Source organism: Ovis canadensis, chromosome 20, assembly GCF_042477335.2.
Source record: "Ovis canadensis isolate MfBH-ARS-UI-01 breed Bighorn chromosome 20, ARS-UI_OviCan_v2, whole genome shotgun sequence".
NCBI lineage: Eukaryota > Metazoa > Chordata > Mammalia > Artiodactyla > Bovidae > Ovis > Ovis canadensis.
The window spans coordinates 54,560,754-54,579,692 of NC_091264.1; the positions used below are offsets into that span (position 1 = coordinate 54,560,754).

An 18,939-nucleotide genomic window follows, 5' to 3' on the forward strand; every position below is an offset into this window, starting at 1 on the left:
AAGGATATATTGCATAACACAGGGAATATATTCAATATTTTATATATGATAACTATAAATAAGTAGTAGTGTTAGTCACTCAGTCGTGTCCAACTCCTTGCAACCCCATGGACTATAGCCCGCCAAGCTCCTCTGTTCATTGGGTTCTCGCAGACAAGAATACTGGAGTGGATTGCCACTCCCTTTTCCAGAAGATCTTCCCGACCCAGGATCTAACCTGGGTCTCCTGCATTGCAGGCAGATTCTTTATCAAGGGATCAAACCCATGCCCCCTGCATTTGGAGTGAAGAGTCTTAGCCACTGAGCCACCAGGGAATTATAAATAGATTAAAACCTTTAAAAATTGTGACTGGTACTGTATACCTGTAACATATGTCCATGGGATTGCAAAGAGTAGGACACAACTGAGTGACTAATACTTTCATATTTCGTATTTTCAGATATATAACAGTGATTTACAATTTTTAAAGATCATGTTCCATTTACAGTTATAAAATATTGGCTATATTTTCTGTGCTGTACAATATATCCTTGTAGCTTATTTATTTTCCAGGAATTTTCCAAGCCAGAATACTGGAGTGGGCTACCTTTCCCTTCTCCAGGGGACCTTCCCAACCCAGGGATCGAACTGGGGATACCATTACTTACTTCACATTTAAGTACCTGGTACCCGACGTGTGGTTAGCAGTGCAGGCCGCATCCCTTCTTCAACTTGGTTACTTCTCCCAAAGACCCATCAGTAGGAGTGACCCACATTGAGGCAGAAACGTGCAAATAGAGACGTGCAGAGCTCACCTTTCTTCACCACACGCAATGTGTTCCTGTGTTGAAGGAAACTATACTGGTTAGCAAGGTAAGTACATTTTCGTTTAATCTCCCCTATCTTTCCTTCTCTCTCTTTTTTTTAAAGCCCCTTGGCATGTGGGATCTTACAGTCTCCTCCTACCAGGGATCAAACTGGTGCCCTTTGAAATAGAAGTGGCGGCTTAACAGCTAAGACCGCCGGGGAAGTCCCGTGCCCGCCCCCCACCCTCACCGCCTCCCAGCTTGTTTGGTTAAAATCGAAAGTGACACGGGATGAAAGGATGCTGTCCTACCCGTGGAGGGCCAAGGGCCCTGACGAAGCTCCGCCTGGGCCTACCGGAGGCACTCGTGTCCGCTTCTAAACTTTCAGTTACCAAGAATATACCTTTTAAAAAAATGTCTAAACCTTTTGGAGCACAGTTCAAAAATTCAGCTGTTGTTCTGTATCGAATTAGAAAACTAGATAGCTGATCAGCGTAAATAAATAAGCTGCTTCTCCTCACCCCCAGATGAAGTCTCCTGCTGCCGAGCCCCCTCGCCTCGTGGCTCCTGCTCTCATGGCCCGCTTACAGACAGGTCCTCGCCACACGCGAGCTGCCCACAGGCAGGTCCTCGCCACACGTGACCCGCCCACAGGCAGGTCCTCGCCACACGTGACCCGCTTAGGTCCTCGCCACACGTGACCCACTTATAGGCAGGTCCTCGCCACACGTGACCCGCCCACAGGCAGGTCCTCGCCACACGTGACCCGCTTAGGTCCTCGCCACACGTGACCCACTTATAGGCAGGTCCTCGCCACATGCAAGCAGCCCACAGGCAGGTCCTCGCCACACGTGATCCGCCCACCTGACTCCCACTCCATCTCACCCCCTTCCACCTTGCTTTAGGGCACGCTTTTTTTCTTTTCTTCATGATTTTCTTCTACTTCCTTTTCACACCCCTCCTTTCTCAAATTTCAAAATGGACACAAGGCAACACAGAATGGAAGCGCGTACTCGTTAAGATGCTCCGAAGAATCTTTTCTATCTTCTTCACCTCACCTGAGGCACCTTGAGCACAAGTGGTGCGGCTTAGAGAGTTTCAGAAAGTTAAACATGTCCATACCTGGTCGCGACTGTCAGGTAAACCTAGTTTAGAGATAAGAGAGAAGCCTCGTTATTTCTGGGCTTCCCTGGTGGCTCAGCGGATAAAGAACCTGCCTGCAATTCAGGAGACATGGGTTTGATTCCTGGGTTGGGAAGATTCCCCTTGGAGGAAGAAATGGCAACTGATTCCAGTATTCTTGCCTGGAAAATCCCATGGACAGAGGAGCCTGGTGGAGGACAGTCCGTGGGGTCACAAAGAGTAGGACCTGGCTGAGGAACTGAGCTCAAACACACACACTTGGCAAAAGGAGGTTTTTGTGTTTCACACTCATTCTGGAAGTCAGTTTGAAATATTTGCCCTTTTATGAACATATTATCTTAACTATTAAATGAAAAGAAATTACAATTACTACTCAATCCCTGCTATGATGTAATCAGAATGACCTCTGAGAGTGGAAACAGGGAAAACAATGACCACACTCCAACTCACTTAAAGTATATTGATAGCATATTGATGGCTTAGAGGTAGTATCTTGGATTTTTAAAAGCTATGACATTCATCTCCCAAGAGACAAGTAACTGGAAAGAAGGGTACTATATTTAATTTTTGGCTGTGCTGGGTCTTCATTGCTGCCTGTGGGCTTTCTCTAGTTACAGAGAGACTGAGCTACTCTCCAGTTGCAAGGCCTGGGCTTCTCATTGCAGTGGCTTCTCTTATTGCAGAGCACTGAGGTCCTCAAACTTCAGTGGTTGTGGTGCTTGGGCTTAGTTAGCTTGTGGCATTTGGAATCTTCCTGGGCCAGGAATCAAACCTGTGTCCCTTGCTTTGCCAGCTGGATTCTTGCATTGGTCCATTAACCAATGGACCACCAGAAAAGTCCAAGAAGGGTACTTTATAGACTTTCTAAGAAGGGTACTTTATAGACTTTCTTTCTGAAGAAGTTGGTCAAGAATTAGCAGATACTATGCAATTTTGAGACAGAATTAATACATGATGTCAAAGCTAAAAATCCTTTGTATTTAAAATTTCTAAAGTGATTATACATGTATTGTCTAATTTCTTTCTCATTTTGATTTAGCTAAAGTCATTATTGAACTCATAAAATTCAACTTGGACCAGATATCCAAAATGAAACCTCTTCTGTATGAAGTGCTTAAGCAAAGGGAAGTTAGAATTTCCATGGAAACAACCTGGAACTCTTGAAGGAAAAAAAGAGCACAAAAGCATAAAAATGCATTTACTTATTTTTTTGGTTCTTCTTCACCTCTGCCCCTGTAAACTTCAGACTGTCATCTTAATAAATGCTTTCAAGCCTCAGAGGGAATTAAGAACAATATTTGACAGGAGTGAGGAAGAGTTAAAAATATAGTTCCCTGTGAGAGAAATTTATTCCATAATCTTTTCATCTCCCCTTCCTTCCCTTAAGCAATCCCTCCATCTTTCAATGTGATTTTTGTGCCACTCACACTGCACAGCAAGTTTAGCTGTGACTTGGTCAGGAAGAGGAAAGAGAACACCCTGAAATAACGATTTTGCCCTCTTTTGGAAGAGTCATTTCATAGAAGACAACGGAGGTCTATTTCCAAATTAATATTGTGTATATTGCTACATTTGCCTAACATTCAAAATTTCTAAAATGCTCTCATATCAGTTAACTCATTTGATCAGTACAATCTGAGAGATTAACAAAGCAACATGTTAGGTACTATCAGCTTACAGGTTACCAGCATAGAGGGGTACAGGATCACCCTGCTGGTAAGTAAAGAGGACTCATCCAGCTCTTTGAATCTCAGACCATCATGTTCTCCAACTCTACAAATATAACTAGCTTCCTGACCAACGGAGACCTTGTGTCATGGGTATGCCCCCCTTTTTACTAGAAATTAAGAATTTTTACTTAAAGAAATATGTGCTCTAGTATTATTAAGTAAAAATCTTGTCTCCTCTGTAACTGCTAATATTGATATTCATATAGATCAGTAAATACCTCCAAGGTGTAGTCAGGTGTACATGAACTTCTGGCTTCCCTGAGTATGGCTATTTCTGACAAGCTTTTCCCAGAATCATCTGACCTATTTTTAATTGATAAATTAAATGTTTCATTTTAAAGCTCAGCAATCAACACATGACTTATTGAGGGCACAAGTGATTTTTCATAAATCTGAAACATTAAATGTAGAGCTTGTCTTTTGGAGTAAAAAGATCACTGATGCATGGAATGAACTAAGTAGTTCAGAAATTATTTTACTGACCCCAGATAATACCTTGAGGTGCAATACAATCTCTCCCAAGGTATTTGGTGGTGTCTAATTTTCCTTGGAACATTAAAGGCAATTAAGGTTGAAGATCATGGTGGCTCTAAATAGGATGATAGTTATCATCAAGTAGAAAGCATGCTGGAATCTGTTATAATAATTTTCAAAAACTAATGGAACTCAATAAAAGATATTATATCATGGATTTGGGAAACATTAAGACCTAGGGACCAGCAGACAGTCCATTCCATAATTAACATAACATGTACACTTTAAGACAATCAATATGACACAGAGGCTACATCACTGTGGACAAAAATTTAAAAATATAAACATTCCAAGAGGTGATTTCCTCTTTGGTTAGCTTTTGCTATAGGACATTACAGAAACTGCTACCAATAATCATTTATCTAGATAAATAGTAATACATTTGGCTCTAAGTATAGAGTTTGCTAAAAAGTTTGTTTGGGTTTTTCCATAACATCTTATAGAAAAACCCAAATGAACTTTTTACCCAATAGTTGATATACTTTAATACTTAAAATAACCATGTAAGATAGGTATTTCTGTCCTAAAATTATAGACGAGAAATCAATAAAAACCTCAGCCTAAAAGTGGACTACAAAAAGCAATGTGTTTTGGTCACATTGCTAGTACATGGTTAGAAGTTAGTACCAAACCTGTTTACCTGAGTCCAGCATCACTCCAGCTTTGAGCTGACCATTCCCCCTATAGCCCTCTCCTTCCAAACAACCTTCAAGTAACTAAGTTCCAGTGCCATGAATCGTCCTTTAGGATTCACTATTGGGGAAGGACCTATATCATGTGCTAAATGTAAGGCAGATACTGAGTGAATGAAATTTACTTAAAAAGTTTAAAAAGAAGGCATCTGGGAAGCTTTCTGCTCACTGCTACCTGTAAATCACACCATTAGTTCTAATTAAAGGGCAACATCATTCCATTTTTACCACAAAAGGAGAAACAATCAATGCAACAGAAGTTGTTAAAAATTATATTTAATACAAGTGAATAGATTAGAAGATCTGAAATGTTATAAAGCAATATACACAATGAATAAATAATTTGCACAGGAGAGTCATGTCTACATTACATAACACTGTCTAGTATGGGAATACTTAAAGTAAATCCAGTGATAATGGAGAAAGTCCATAAAAATGCTATCCTGTCTTCCCTTGTATGAAATTGTTCAAGTATAAAAATCCAATACAGTGTAAAATAGTATTCAATTTAGTTTAAGAATAAAAATTGCAAGTATTGCAGTTTCAGAAGAAAAACGTAAAGCAGCATTTAAAAACTACATAAGAAGTGTTAAACTAATGAAGTACCAGTAAATGAGACTGCATGAGCAAAAATCAGAGAAGGAAGCATGAAACTAGCAATAGATCCTGTTAAAAAAAAAACAAAACCTAAAAACTAAAATAAACTAAAATGTGTTAATGTAAGAGTATTCTCTTATACAGTGCACATATGAATTTAAATAAATCCAAGTCAACATCTTTAGTTGAATAGGTTAATATTTAATATGCTACATCTAGACCTACTAAATAATTTATGCCATGAGATGAATACATAATTTTACAGTGTCACATCTAAAGTTCCTTTCTTTAGAGTGCAGCATAGTAAAACTTAAAAATAAATATCTTAAATAGCATTACTATTAAGGCACAGTATAAACCACATTATCATTAACCGTTGAAGAACTGTCATCTCAGTAACCTTGGTGTCTCATGTACGGTATTCACTAATAAATAGTTTTAAATATGACTCTGAAATAGATACTAAAAAGTGTAAAATTACTTAAAAAGGGAAAAAAATAAATGTCCTTAAGACAGCTCTTAAGGGTTTAGAGTCTGCAAACTTTGCCTGCCTTTAATCATAAGCCACGAGTCGACACAATAAATAGAAAGAGAAGGCGGTTGTATGTAGTAAAAGCCTGATCCTATTTCAGAATCAGAATTGCTGACACCAGCAGATACAAGTTTCCCAAAATTGAAACAGGATGGGGAGAGGGATTAGAATGTGACAAGCTCATCAAACAAGCACAAGTGATGTGTTCTTTCCAGAACTGTGTGTGTTATTGATTGTCTGTACAGCTGCTGCACCCATTCATTCCACATCACCTGTTTCACAGTCCCACTCATCCACTGGGCGGATGAGAAAATAGCTTTGGTGCCTGTCCACCACTTCACCCACTGCCACGCTCCTAGATTGATTGTTCGATGCCCATTTTTTTTTTTTTTGAGAGAGTAAGAACATCACCTTCTTACTTGAGAAAAGTTCTCTAGGCCATAGTGACGGCTAAAAATGACAATCAGTGCTTTCACCATTTTTTTTTTTGTTTTTTTAAATCTGCTTTTAAATGTAATTCAAGCTACATATTGCTCACTCTGTATTCCCTGGTTCAACTAGATTCAAATAGCATTTTCTAACTGGTAAAAGGCAGTTTGCTTCCCTGATACTATAAAAAGAGCAAAAGTAAAAATCCCGTTATAAAAGTGAAGTTCCATGGTTTCCTCCTGCCACCATTTCGTCGCGGCCTTGTATTTACTCAGGCTCTTTGGGATTGATTTCCAAAAACTGCGCCCACTCCCCTTCCTTATCTCTTGCACGTCTAGAATGACTACTGGAGTATATATTTTAAAAAAATCATAATTCTGCTTCACAATAGCATAGCTTTTTTTTTTTTTTTTTAAAGCTGTTAAGTCAATGTTAACTCTCATTAGCTACTGAAAACTGGGACATTTTGGAAAGAGAAAGCAACGCGACTTTGATCAGGGGATGCGGGCCTATTGCATCCGGTCTGTTTGCAGCTGCTGAGGCTGGTACTGGCCGAAGGCGGCGGCAGCCGCGGCGGCGGCGGCGGCAGCGGCCGCGGTCCCAGGTGCGGCGGCGGTGATTGGCTGCTGCACCGCGTAGCCGTAGCCCCCGGCCGTGACGTAGCCCGCGGCGGCCGGGGAGGCTGCGTACGGGTACTGATCGTAGGCGGCCGCGGCGGCGGCGGCAGCGGCGGCCGCCGAGTACTGTGCGTACGCGGCTCCTGTGTAGTCGATGTAAGGTGCGGTGGAGGCGGCCGCTGCGGTGGGCTGGACGTGGGGGATGACCACTCCAGGCTGCACAAAAGCCTGCGGATAGACATAGTGTGCAGGTATCCTATTGAGAAATGAAAAAAAAAAAAAAAAAAGAAAGAAAAGTCAGGCAGGAGTGACCTCCTGGGTTGAGCCTGGCTTCTTCCGAGATCAGACAAACTCCAATTTAGTGGTTATTATGAGCATAGGGTTGCCACAATATCGACTTGCCAGTCATCGGCGAAAGGAGTCTGGCCGGAGCCCAGATCATGGAGTGCCCCAGAAGGAATTCAACAAGGAAAATAGGATACCCTCCCTGCTGAAACTTTATTCAGGATCATTTTGGAACCAAGAAATAACCATGGAACCAAATTTTTGAAAAAAAAAAAATGGAAATCACGGTTCAGGAGGGCCTCGCACAGAGGAGATTATTTCCTAAGTGCTGAATTACGACTTCAGAAAATTTTGTGATGACTTTGTATAACAAAAACGGTTCAGCCAATGGAAAGTTTCTTAAGTGTGAACAGAGGACTCCAAAGGGAATCCGTGATTGTTCAGTTCTGTAAGGGTGATGGCCGGTTTCTCAAAACGACAATTTCCCCAAAATCTATCTGTTTATTATCATGGCAACCCTACTGGAAATTGCTATGCAGACTCAGCACACATTAATCTCTCTGCAACCTCAGTCACCCTTATTAAAGATAATAATAATAAAGAAGCAGGCGACAAAATAAAAAAAAGGAATTTAAAAGTTCACAAGTGTGGTAAACACAGCAGAATCACACTTTTTCAAACGAACGGTAGTGCAGCTCACTATCACAAGAGGCTGTTGTGGGAAGCTACAGAAATGCTATTAACATTCATGGCAGTGATTCCCAAAAAGAATGTGCAGCACGCTTTTGGTCTTTCTTTCTTTCTTTTTCTCCATAAAATTCATAAAGACACAAGGGTCAGTCAAACCTGTTTGACTATCAGGCAACCGTAGGTCAGCCAGCTTGTTTATCTCTATGCAAGACAGACAGAAGGGGTTTTGGGGGAAATGATGAGGTTGAAGGAAAAGGTAGGGACAGGGAAACACAAACTAAATATTTCTCAATATCAACTTAATAGGGTTACAATAGTAAGACTAAGGAAACATTTCTTTTTTTTTTTGGCATCTAATAACTCTTGTTTCACCTTCAAACTCAACAGAAACAGATTTCTTAGCATATCTGTTTTAAATCTTCCCTACTGGTAGATATTTTATACAAATCAATTCTATTATGATGTATTATCCTATAAAAGTTAACGTGAAACAAAATTAAGTACCTTTTAAAATTACACATCCAGAGGTCACATACAAAACACACTCCAATGGCCTTACTTAAAAGTTAATGTTGTTAAAAAAATTCACAAGAGGTATTTTCGAAACCCATGCATCTCAATTCTCACTCTTGCCATTCATAATGGCTCAGTTACAACGCTACCATGAATACCTGATTTATTTTCATCTTTCTTTAGAATAATCTCCATCAAAACCCCTGTATTTCCAAAAATATGACACCATAATGCCATCTGCTTGTTGCCAAAAGCAACATATAAGAAGTACAAGCACAAGTGACAATTTTTGAATTTTAAAGAACTCAAAAAACAGAAAACTGCATACTGAGAGTTTTAAAACATAAACTTTGCTTTGCCTTTTCAGAGTTTTACTGAAAGCACTCATTAAGGAACATCCATGGAAAAGATGAATTTATCACAGAGGGTATGAACTTTGACCCCAATGATAAAAATACACTCGATTTTACTAGACTTGTAGATCTTTCCCAGTGCCAGAAGAAACGACGTCATCAAGTGTTTCTGAAGACACTTAGAGATGTTCTTAATTGCTTGTCAGAAACCAGACGCATGGACATGCACGCACTCAGAACTTCTCTGCAGGTCAGGTGACTGACTGGCTCACAGCGACAGGTGTGGCTTTATGAAACACTGTCCCTGGAGGCTGCTGTGTCCACGATGTGCAGACACGGATAAGAGAGCCTCACTCACGCCAGTTTACATGTGGTGATGGACAGCAGGGGCTGCAGCCGGGCTATTTTTGATCCTGTCATGCGACAAGGGTTTCCAGCGGGTAAAATGTCTTTATAAGGCCAAAGTAAAACATCTATCAGCTGCAAAGGCCAGCCAGTATGAATCTCACTGATACTGAAACATTAACCCATGTGCTCCCAAAGTTCCAGAGGCAACAGGAGGGTTGCTAGGCTTCTATCTCTGAATAAAGGTGGTAACTAAAAATAAGTTTAGCCGACAAAAAGGTAGAATCAGTGTGTGTGTGTGTGTGTGTGTGTGTGTGTGTATGTAGAATGTTTTAACTGATAAAATAGACAGGGTTTCTTACAGGACTCTTGTCTGCATTTGATTTTACATTAATAGCTTTCATTTGATGTTGCCAACCAATGAGTATAAAGTTCCCAGGAATATCAGAAACCTACACAAAGTCTGGCAAGGGTTAGGAAGCCATCTGGAAGGCAAATGAAATCATGGAGTTCTTTTTTTCTTTTTTTTTTTTTTTTTTAAGGCTTTAGGGAAAGGAGAATCCAGAAGACCATGGAGAGACTGAAATATCTCAATTCAAGAAGGGAAGTAGAATCGGACCAAATCAGGAGGTGGCGCTTCTCAAGCAGTTCCTGTTTGTATTAATAGTCTGCGGAACCCATTAAGGCAGTTTGGAAATCTCCTTCCCACTAGAGATCTACTAACATCCTTTCCCTCAATGAATCATAGAATGTACATGCCTAGTAGCAATAAGGGGTTTCCCTGGTGGCTCAGACAGTAAACAATCTGCTGCAGTGCGGGAGACTAGGTTCGATCCCTGGGTTGGGAAGATCCACTGGTGTAAGGTATGGCAACCCACTCCAGTATTCTTGCTGGAGAATCCCTGTGGACAGAGGAGCCTGGCGGGCTACAGTCCATGGGGTGGCAAAGAGTTGGACACAACTGAGCAACTCAGCCCAGCACAGTAGTAATAAAAGCGAAGAGCGAAGCTGACACCTTGGACAATTTTCACAGAAAATTTACTATGTTTTCCTTTTCTTCCTGTCTCTTCAAGTCCCTCTGGTGTCTCTCTATGACTTTGGACATCCTAAAGGGTTTCTTCTTCCAACCTATCACATACACTGCTGACACAGTCTGCATCTCATATACCTGTTTAAAATAACCTAGGTCCCTAACATCCTACCAAGCTAACTGCAAACTTCTTAATTAAACTTTGGCATGACAGGCCTTTTATACTCTGGCTCCAAAATACTTCTTCCAGTATTTCTTCCCACCTTTCCTTGAATCCAGGTCAGCTGGGCTCCTCAAGGTTTCATGGACACACCACAGACACCTAGAGCTTCACCTTGGCTCATGACATCCCTTGGCCAGAATGCCAGCCCTCACTCCATCTCTGCCTGTTGCAATCCCAATCCTACTCACCCTAGCTGTATCACTCACCATGTCTAAAGCCTTCAAGAGTTTGCTTCACCTTTTTAGCCTCACATATTTCTGATAAGTGAAATGAACCTAATAGTTCCAACCCTGAACTGCTGTGCATTAAATAAAATTATCAGTGTGAAGAGCCTACAATGAGAAATATACTCACTGCAAGAGTTCCCTGGCCTCCATCACGTTTTAAAATCTATTTTAGATTCTACCTCTTTCATGAAGACTTCCTGGATCCCACCGACCTGATGTTGTTCTTCCTTATCTGAAACTATATGGACAGCCCTTCTCAGTTTTCTTAGTAGATTATAAGAGAGCACAGTTGTGTCTTTAGGGCTACAGACTGACACAGAGGAAAGAGTATGGCTTTGGAAGTCAGGCAAACCATGATTCTGAACCTAGAATCAGACTCTAGCACTTAGTAGCCATTGTGGGAAGTTAATTAACCTCTCTGCCTCTCAGTTTTTCACCCATGGAGAGGACATTAACAGTGTCTTTATCAGATAATTACTGTGATAATTAAATTACATAATTTATGTAAATCCTTTATCAGTACCAGGCAAGTAGCAGATGTTTTGTCCCTCCTGCCCCACTTAGTGGACAGTATAATACTTACTATGCATTAACGCAACTAAAATAAAACTTGGCACTTAAAGGACTGAGTAAATATTCAAGTGTATTTCAACCTGGTCTAAACTAGCCTGGAATTTTCTACTCACAGATCCATAATCTCTCCTCTCCAAGATTTCAGTATGAAAATGATTCTTTCAAATATAAAATATTTCTAAGATGTAGTTTGGCAAATTCACCAATTTCTATACATCTGCCCACTGTGTTACATCGGAAATTCCTTCAGGCCAAGATTTTTTCTTTAAAAGCCTAGAGTAATGAAGGGGCCATTTAAAGACCATATGAAAAATAGTTCGAGAATGTCAAACAAGTCACAGTTAAAAATTCTCAAACTTCTTTCCAGGCCTAAAAATAAGAACATGTGGCATTCAAATAGAATTGAGGATGACCAGGTGTGATTTGTTAGGTACAGACTCTGGGAATTAGAGCAGTGTTAAGAACTCCTAAAAAGAAAGAGAAGCCTTGCTTGGTCTATCTGGAATGCTATCTATTTCTAATAAGAACCTCAAGTTCAATTTATCCAAACAGTAATAATCAACATCCTTTATAAAGACAGCTGCTATTAGGAGGGATGAACAACTAAAGGTTACTATCCAAATACACTTGATTTTAAACTTCCACATGACACATTGTTTGTTCTTATTTCCCTTATACTACTTTCTTTCTCATGGATCCATAAGGACTATCACAGCCAGTTCAAATTTCTGTGTCTACCTCTCAAGACCCTCCATGGAAGTCTCATTTCTCCATGCACTGAGTCTTTTCTCCTCTGTGCCTTTACTGATGTTCCCCTATTCTATACCCTTTAGACAGGTCCCTTTTTTCCTTTCACCTGTCCAGACATACCACTGGTCCAAGTCTTGTTCTAGTCCCCACAAAGCTTTGTCCAACTCCTCCGACTCATCTATTTTCTTGCTATTCAGAATTCCTCTTGTACTTCAAATAATACCAAGTAATTTAGCAATGAATAGTTCCTGATGGGTTTGTATTAGTTTAATTTCCCAAAGCAAAATGCAGTCTCCTTATTTTGTACCATCCACTAGCACCGAGAAAAATACACACATGCTAATACCGGTTGATCAATTTAGCTGTATAACAGCTGTCTCGGGATTAGTAACGTGAGACCATGATTAAGTTCACCGTCGCTTCTTAAGATGTATGTTCTCCCCAGTTCTACCTTGAACATAGTCTAGACCAATGAGAGGTGGTATCCGCAGAAGTAGTTGGACCCATCAACTACTATTTGTTGTTGATATCCAGAATGGTTTAGTTGGGGCATCATTATGGATACATGAAGGCCCTTTCTAATCTTACTGGACAGAAAATTCTTCTATGGTTTAAAAAAAAAGTAAGGGTTGGCAGTAAGAGTGAGAATCTTGATATGGTTAAGAGAAGGTTATAAAGAAGGTATTCATGGAAAATATAACTTGAATCTTCCAAGTCAAATTATTATTGCTTCTTTGGATCTACTCTTGGTAGATATCTATCTTCACAGATAGAATCTAACCTTTCAGGTTATACATGTAGATGTTCAGGTGCTAAGATGCAGAAGAAACTATTAATATTGTTGAGGATGAAACACTTCTAAACAGTTAGAATATTCAAAAGGAGAGTGTAAATTTCTGGCATTAGTTACAACCAAGTGGATCAGGTAGAAAACAGCCAAAACAGACCCTAGGTGTTCAGAATAAATTGGGGTCCTTGGGGATTTTCACCCCCTCATATAGTGCCTGAATGGAAGGGAAGTTGGGGAGCTTGGACAGGGAAGGCTCGTAATCACAGAACCCAGAGAACGCAAATAAAAGCTGGCTGTTCACCCCAGTCAGATCTGAAAGGTGAAGGTTAGTGCTACTCTGCTCAAAAAGACTGGCCAATGTTAATGAAATCTGATGAGAGTTGTTGAACCATTAAATTAGAAGGCCTAAAAGTGGATACACACTGCCAAAGAAAGAACCCCATTCCCAGAAAAATGCCCCAGTAATACAGAAACTTAGGACATGCAAGCGATGAATCTGTGTTCTTACAGAGGGAAATCACACCATTTAGCACTCACTACAAAAATATGGTTAAGTGGAAGTTACAGGCTACAGCTTAAAAGCAAGGAAATAAAAAAAGGCCCTTTGCTTCCCATGGCAAAGTCAAAAGTCAACACCCGTCAACACCACCACCAAAACCAAAAACACAAAGAGCCCCTTCCCCGAGGAAAAGAAAACACTTTCACTACAGCTCTTTTCAATTAAGTAAAAAAAGCACACAGTTTAGCTATCAACACCACTTCATGACTGTAATAAAATAAAGCACACGGAGGTCTATTGACTATGGTGAAAAAATAAAACAACACCAACATCCATGCATCGTTAATCACCATCTGAGCTTGTGTGTCTGAGTCTACTGGTTACAGAGTTTAATTCCAAACAGAACTATTCCACCTCTTATCATGGTATCCTTCTGATCAGTTAGCTTAACAGTATACGAGCCCTGTCAGGTTAGAAAGAGATAAATACAATTGAGTCAAGTTGAACAGCAGTAATGGTGTTGGGACACAATCGTCTGTACACAAGTCATACCTGGTATTTTTGTTTTGTTTTGCTAATCATAAGCTCAAAATGGGTCTGGTTGGGAGGCTGCATACTTGGTCAGATAACTTGACTCATCTAAAAATATTTACATTATCAGCATTCAAAATACACAAACATATATAAATATGTAAACCAGGAACAGTCTATAGCATGATGGTCTGGTCTGGGTATAACAAAAATGCAGGTTAACAAATGATAGTCATATTTAAACTTAGGAAGGCCTGATTCATTGACTTACCCAAAAGGTCTTTGTATAAGGGCTGGATGAAGCTGTTGAACACCAAAGGCAAAACCTAACAATAAAACATACCACATTCTCTATTTGTGCATGTTAGGCATTTATTACTTCTACAAATAAAATGCAATCACACCTTTCACTTAGAAAAGGTAATCATTCTTTTAATACTTTAGAGAAAATATTATAAATAGGTTTTTAAAATTCACTTTACTAATGTTATTGTTAATTTAAGTAAAATTTTCAATAGTCTTCAAGTGGAAACTAGAAATGATCCTCAAAGTTCAGTTGATAGACACAGAGTAAGACCTTAGAAAATCAGACATAAAGTTCTTGTGGAATGAAACCAAGAACAACAGGACTTGATAATGAAGTTACACGTGGCAAATCTTCCAACAATTCTGAATCATGATCTATAAAAAAGCCTTTTTAATTTGGAACATTCTCGAATGTTTTGGACAATGCTTTGGAAGATTATGGCTTTTACAGATTATAGTATTAAACATTTACAAAACACTTTTCTGGACAGCAAAACACACACTGTGTTAGATAAATACATGTTTTTTAATGCTCATGAATATTTGCACATGCACACCCTTTCTTGATACTCTACTTTCCCAGCAAATCTGTTTGGATTGAAATGTCTACCTCATTCCAAAATTTCAGATGGACAGACTTAAGAATGAAGAGTAAACGATTTAAAGCTGCATGCCCAAGAGAAAGATTACGTCTGTTCAGTAGTCGAGTTACCATTGCTTGTTCGAATGCAAAAGACAGTGTGGTAAGTGATCCAAAAGGTCATGTTTTCACATAGACGAAATTCTCTCCCTTTTGGTGACTAACAGCTGTATGACTTTGGAGTAAACCATTTCTCATCTCTGCATCAGTTTCTTCATCGGTAACGTAAGGGTCCTGAAGTGCATGGAACCTCTTTATTTTCTGTCATTACAAATATGCTGTGATTTTATTTTGAACATTTACCATCTAGGCACCACCACCACCCCTGTGGTTTCTTATGGGTCAGTGTTCTGGTTGAACTGCCCACTCTGAGCACCGGGCAACTGGTGGCAAAAGAAGAAACACCACCAAGTAGAGAAGTATAACCAGCTGGAGTTGAGAAATCTGGCCCATATCATCCACATGGGAATGGTCAACAAGTGGCCAAGAAGAGGAAAATGAAGACTGAACTATGTATACAGAAAACAGAGGAGTCAAGCCCAAGTCTGGGTGTGTACAAACTGAACCCAACCCCAAGATCTATTTTTTGCCCACAGGTACATTTCAAGTCAAGAAAGGAGTCTTTTCAACTCTCATCTATCTTTCATGTCTTGGTAAAATAACCAGCCACAGTTCAACTTTACTCAACACATCTACAGATGCTCAGGAAGCTAGGGTCTTCTCAATCAGGGATTCACCCTATTCAGAAGTGGGGGTCTCTATGGAGGGGGAGGGGGCAGTGAAGGTGGTTCCAGGGATCTTTCTTACCTGGTTGCATGATCCTTGGTTTTGCTCCCAAGTATGCCAGGTTCACGTTGGCCTTCCTGCCATCAATGATGGGGTTGGGATCCTTGCAGGCTCTTTCAGCAGCAGCCCGGTCAGCCATGGTGACCTTAGCAACATACACACAGACATACACACAGAGCTCTAAATCAACCCCTGAAGAGAGCAAGAGTCGCACTGGAGAAGTTATTCTTGTTAGTAAAACTGCCCTGGTTCTTTAACTTTTTCTTTTTTTCCTGGCAGTGGGGGTTGTGGGGGGAGAGGAAACTAGAATTATCCTTGACCCTCCTTCCAAAATACACAAAAATAAGAATACAGAGAGGCGGAAAGAAAGAACCACCACCTCCCCCACCTCTGAAGTTCTAAGGGTGCTGGTAGGGCCTAGCAGAGACTCGGAAGCCAGAATTCCGTCTCAGAACTCCTCCAGATTCCCCCACCCCCGACCATTCCTGTGTCCCTACCCGGCCCGGAGAGCCATGGTTTGCTTTCAAGAAAGACTAGCCTCGCGCCGCCCGGCGTTCCTAACCCTGCAAATACTCCTCAACCACGATAGCTATTGTCCTGCGATGGAGCTCCTTGCTCCTCGGCAGCTGAATTTGCACGCTGAAATCTCCGGGAAGCTTAACTATGCTCTCTTTCAGTTCGGCAAAAAGCCAGAGGCTCATCTTTTAAAAGAAGTCATCTTTGCAATTACGAAAAAAAAATAAGGGGGGGAGTGTGGTGGTGGTGAGGGGGTTGGCCTAAGAAAAAGAGCCCCAGATCTCCTGGAGTGTCCCTTCCCGGCCCCAGCCGGAACGCCAGGAAGACACTCATTTTTACAAAGCAAACAGCGCGCTTAACCACCAGCCTCCAACCCTGGAGTGCAATTATTCCCAGGGGCTGCGGCCCCTCCCTCCCAGATCTCCGCACCCCCCAAATCCCACAGACATCACAGTTCTCTCCCTCCCCTCCACCCCTGCTCCGCCTGTCCCCCGATTCCGCCGCCGCGCTCTCGGTCCCCCCGGAACCCTTCAAGGCAGGCGCCGGCCCTCCATCCCCAGCGCCACGGCGCGCAAACTTTCAGTTCAGCCGCGGGAGCTAAGGGGCAGCGCCGCTCCAGCTCGCTGGGGTCCTCGCACGGGCGCGCCGAGCCCCTCACTCCAAACTCCAACCCCTCTGGCCCAGCGCCACTCTGTTCTCTCCCCGCCCCCGCGGTCCTCAGTTTCCCCGCCAGGCTCTCGGTTGCCCCCTCCATACACGCTACCCCCACTCCCCCCAGGCCCCCCATCCGCGCAACTTACAAATCCATAGCCCCGGGACTTGCCCGTCTGCCGGTCGGTGATGACCACAGCCTCCTCGATCTCGCCGAAGACCTCGAAGTACTTGCGCAGGCTGGCGTCCGTGGTGTGGTAGGGCAGCCCCCCGACGAAGATTTTGGTGTACGTCGTGTCCTTCTGGGTGGTGTGCATCTTCGCGCCCGCCCCGCGGCTGGGGCTCCGGCTGCGGCTGCGGCTCGGGCAGCGGCTGCGCGTCCTCCTCCGGCTCCGCGTCTCCCGCACCCTCGCGCGGCCGCCGGGGGCTATGAGCGAGCTTGGGGGCGAGGGTGGCGGCGCGGCGGCTGGGGCGAGCGGCCCGGGGGCGACCGAGGGCGCGGGGCGCGCGGCTGCCGAAGTCGCCAGCAGCCGCCGGGGGAGACCTGACTTCGCTCTCTCCTCCCGCCCCCCCTGCCGGTCACGGTACAAATCCTCCGGATCGTCTGGCTGAGGCTCCGGTTCTGTAGGATGTGCAAACGCTTTCCACTCACCCGGCGGGGAGGCCAAAATGTGAAATGAGAGGGGTGGTCCTCAAGCGAAGATCAGGGTGCGTTTAGAGGTAGATTTTTTTTTCTTTCGCAGAAATTAGGTAGGTGTCTTGGGTGGGGCCTGGGGAGGGTCGGCAGTGAGAGCGTCCAGGCGCGGAGGTGGGCGGGCGGGGGGCGCGGCGGTGGTGGCCGGGTCCCGGGTATTGGGGTGCGGGGGGGCGGTGTAGGGGAGACTCCGCGCGGCTTCTGCTCCGGGTCCTGTCCCTCCCGCCGCGGAAGCTGGAAGACAAGTGGCGAGGACGGCTCTCCACCTCTCTGCTCCCTTCCCCCCGCGGGCCGGGGGTCGGCGCCCGGCTGGGGAGGGGGCGGGCCGGACGCCTGCGATTGGCCACGGCCGCACCTGGGGCGCCTGGCGCCGCCGCCCCCCAGCTGTTGGGAACAGCTGCTTCTCTGCCGGCGCGGCGCGGCGCTGGAACCGGCGCTGGGGCAGGGCTGGGGACGGTTGGAGGCCGCCTGGCCCTCGGCGTCGCCTGTCCTAACCCGTCAAAGTCCCAGGGACTCGGCGCGACCTCAGCCAGGACCCGGGGCGCGGGGAGCGCGCGGGAGCAGGGAGCTGCGTCGCTTTCCAAAACAGCGACTCGAGCTCTGTGCGCTCGGCCTCGGCAACAGGGCGGGAGACCCGGACAGACAAGCTGAGGGGGCCGGAGGCCTGGGGCGGTTTCGCTTGAAGGCCAGTTCCCCACCCTGGGGAACCCGGGGGCTCCCCGGGGGCCCGCGAGCTCCGCCGACGATACCCGGAATTGGATGCTCTGGGGTCTGCAGGGCGACAAGGAGGGCCCCCAACTTCCCTTGACCCAAAAGAGCCGGTGCTGGGGACAATCAGCGAGATAGAGCCAGGAGGAAAAAAAGCTCTGGCCCTCGGGTGTGCCGGGGGAGCCACTAGCTTTCATTGCTCACCGCCCAGCCAAGCTAAGCAACGGTAGACACCTGTCAGACACCGCGTTCTCTTTCAAAGGACCATAAATTAGTGCTTCACCTCACAGTCACCAAATTTGTGCTTCTTCCTTAACTTATTCCTCCGTAACTGTTCGGGAAGATTGGTACAGATTTCTCATCATATATCCTCCCCCCGCCCCCCCACCCCCGCAAGCAAGGAGTTAATCTATTTTCTTCTATTTGAATTGCAAGAATATTTAGTGACTTGATCTCAACTGTTTTATCGGGATGTAATTGTAAGAGATGTAATCTTTGAAATCGACTTGTTACATAATCACTGGTTTCTACACAGCGAACCTCTAAAGCATTTGTGGAAATACAGACTTGAGTGCAGCTCATATATATTTATTTTTTTATATCGACTTTTTGCAGCTTCTTTTTAAAATCAAGATTATATTCAATTAGGCTGTAAAATCATGATCCTATCTGAGGTTTTGATGAAGATATTTAACGGGAGCAGAATGTGTCTCCCTGCCCCCTCTTGACACACAGTTTGCTGTTAAGTCATTTCCAAGAGTGTTCACTG

At 43.5% G+C, this 18,939-nt stretch overlaps 1 protein-coding gene across 1 annotated transcript; it reads right to left on the reverse strand.

Annotated features, from left to right (window-relative positions):
• Nucleotides 1-5,145: 5,145 nt before the first annotated feature.
• On the reverse strand, nt 5,146-18,288 carry RBM24 (RNA binding motif protein 24). The gene is made up of 4 exons (XM_069563341.1): nt 16,918-18,288; nt 15,623-15,746; nt 14,141-14,195; nt 5,146-7,316 (listed from the first exon to the last, which is right to left on the reverse strand). Exons 1-4 carry the CDS (start codon nt 17,083-17,085, stop codon nt 6,953-6,955), a joined length of 711 nt encoding a protein of 236 aa, XP_069419442.1. The 5' UTR covers nt 17,086-18,288; the 3' UTR covers nt 5,146-6,952.
• Nucleotides 18,289-18,939: the final 651 nt, after the last annotated feature.

Coding starts and splice junctions, on each gene's coding strand:
- RBM24 (XM_069563341.1), bottom strand. CDS start 17,085: ATGCACACCACCCAGAAGGACACGACGTACACCAAAATCTTCGTCGGG. Junction 14,196..15,622: donor ACCAAGGATCATGCAACCAG/GTAAGAAAGATC, acceptor TTTTATTGTTAG/GTTTTGCCTTTGGTGTTCAA. Junction 7,317..14,140: donor CTTATACAAAGACCTTTTGG/GTAAGTCAATGA, acceptor ATTTCTCAATAG/GATACCTGCACACTATGTCT.